Source organism: Halyomorpha halys, unplaced genomic scaffold (assembly GCF_000696795.3).
Source record: "Halyomorpha halys isolate HHAL.00 unplaced genomic scaffold, Hhal_1.1 Scaffold2.1, whole genome shotgun sequence".
Classification (NCBI taxonomy): Eukaryota; Metazoa; Arthropoda; class Insecta; order Hemiptera; family Pentatomidae; genus Halyomorpha; species Halyomorpha halys.
The window spans coordinates 172,000-173,584 of record NW_027111560.1 but is presented as its reverse complement, the minus strand read 5'-3'; the positions used below and the strand labels follow the sequence as shown (position 1 = coordinate 173,584).

The 1,585-nt window shown below is 29.9% G+C and overlaps 1 protein-coding gene across 3 annotated transcripts in view; it reads right to left on the bottom strand.

Moving 5' to 3' along the window:
- The window catches only part of LOC106681805 (ATP-binding cassette sub-family C member 10), a 46,764-nt gene that overhangs the window by 18,269 nt on the left and 26,910 nt on the right, over window positions 1-1,585 (bottom strand). For all 3 annotated transcript variants that reach the window (XR_001343316.3, XR_010843987.1, XM_014422357.3), the window contains exon 13: window positions 670-859. Coding sequence is in view for 1 of the 3 variants with exons in the window: in XM_014422357.3 (XP_014277843.1) it covers window positions 670-859 (190 nt within the window). In the remaining 2 variants the exon portion in view is untranslated. The remainder of the gene's footprint in view (window positions 1-669; window positions 860-1,585) is intronic.

The following is a 1,585-nucleotide window of genomic DNA, read 5'->3' as shown; positions in this document are numbered from 1 at the left end:
TGCAAAGTGGGGCGAAACGTCGGACATTAAAATAGTTTTAAACTATTTGTTCTTTTTTCGACCGCAACCCTTGACCATCTTCTTATATATACAATTCTTTACTTTTTTCAATTTATCTATTGTTTATTATTGCTAACGGTGAGTACTGTTTATTTTTTTCACAGCCTCTTTTTGGACAGCCTCCAGTACTGTACAAACCCATTATTTATTTAGGACACTAACACCAACAGGACGGCCACAAAGGTGGCAGACATACACAAACAGACTCAGACTCGACTGAGTACAAGTAGCTCAATTATTTCTGACTCAACAAACCTGGTGAAGCCCCATCACCATCAGACTGCCACGAAATACAGACTACCCTTTCCCAAAAGATCCAATTTCCTCGACCCCCTCTTCAAGTGCATTACCAATGCAGAAAAAGACTACCCTCAACCCGTTTTTCCCATCATGATATCAACACCACGCACCTATGGGGCTTAGAAAAAAAAAAAAAAAAAAAGATAATGGTAAAAAGAAGTTATGTTTTAGATTTATATTGAAAATTTGAACTAAAAACAACACTAAGTCAAAACTCATATTAAACAAAGGAAATCTGTATACTTAAATAATAAGAAATAAAATAAAAATAAACATTAAAGAGAATTAAATACATTTATCAATAATTACCTTGCTTGATAATCCTCCCAGCATCCAATACAATAATTAAATCTGCGTTAGTCAGGTATTTGGTCTGGTGTGTACAGAGAAAACGTGTTTTACCTTTGAGTAAACCACAAATACATTGCGAATAAATATGTTTAGCGACATGAGCATCGACAGCAGACAGTACATCATCTAACAAATATATAGAACAATTCTGAAAAAATAAAATGATTATTAAAATAATTATTAGTGAGATTACAATTACAAGTGATTTCTTTACGAATCTACCAGTTAACTACAGTTGTTTTTATTTTTTAACAATTTATTGGAATATTATAAGACATAAATTGTAGTACAAATTCTTGAATAACATGGTTGATGTTCAGTATAAAAGGTGAACTCAAGAATTGGGTATTTTCAGATTTTCAGCTTTTTATTGGAATAGTCATATATAATAATTAGTTTATCTATGTAAAACACAGTTCGGATATATTCCAGGTGAAAAAAACAAAAAAATTAATAGTACAGGTTTTTATTTCAATAATAAATTTTCCACATCAGGTAAAGTACAAAATATGCACTCCTGAAAAGTGTTGCTTTTGCTCTGGGTTTTTTTAAAAATTGTCTGATACAATTTGTTTTTCAAATTAAGATAATCCAGTTTAATTAAAAAGAGCATAAAAAATTTCATTAAGTATAGTTCAATAATTTGGGTAAGGAAAAAACTATTTTTGAAATATAGATGCGCTAAGGAAAAAAAGGAAGATCATAAACATTTAAATTAAACAAAATCTTAGAAAAAAGTTGCTTCACTGATTACTACATTTCCCCTTAATCAGTAATTGAAATAAATTTGAAGATACAGGTCATGTTGCTGAAACTCGAAAGTCAAGGTTTACCCTACATGTCTGAATATAATTATAATAATATAATATAATCT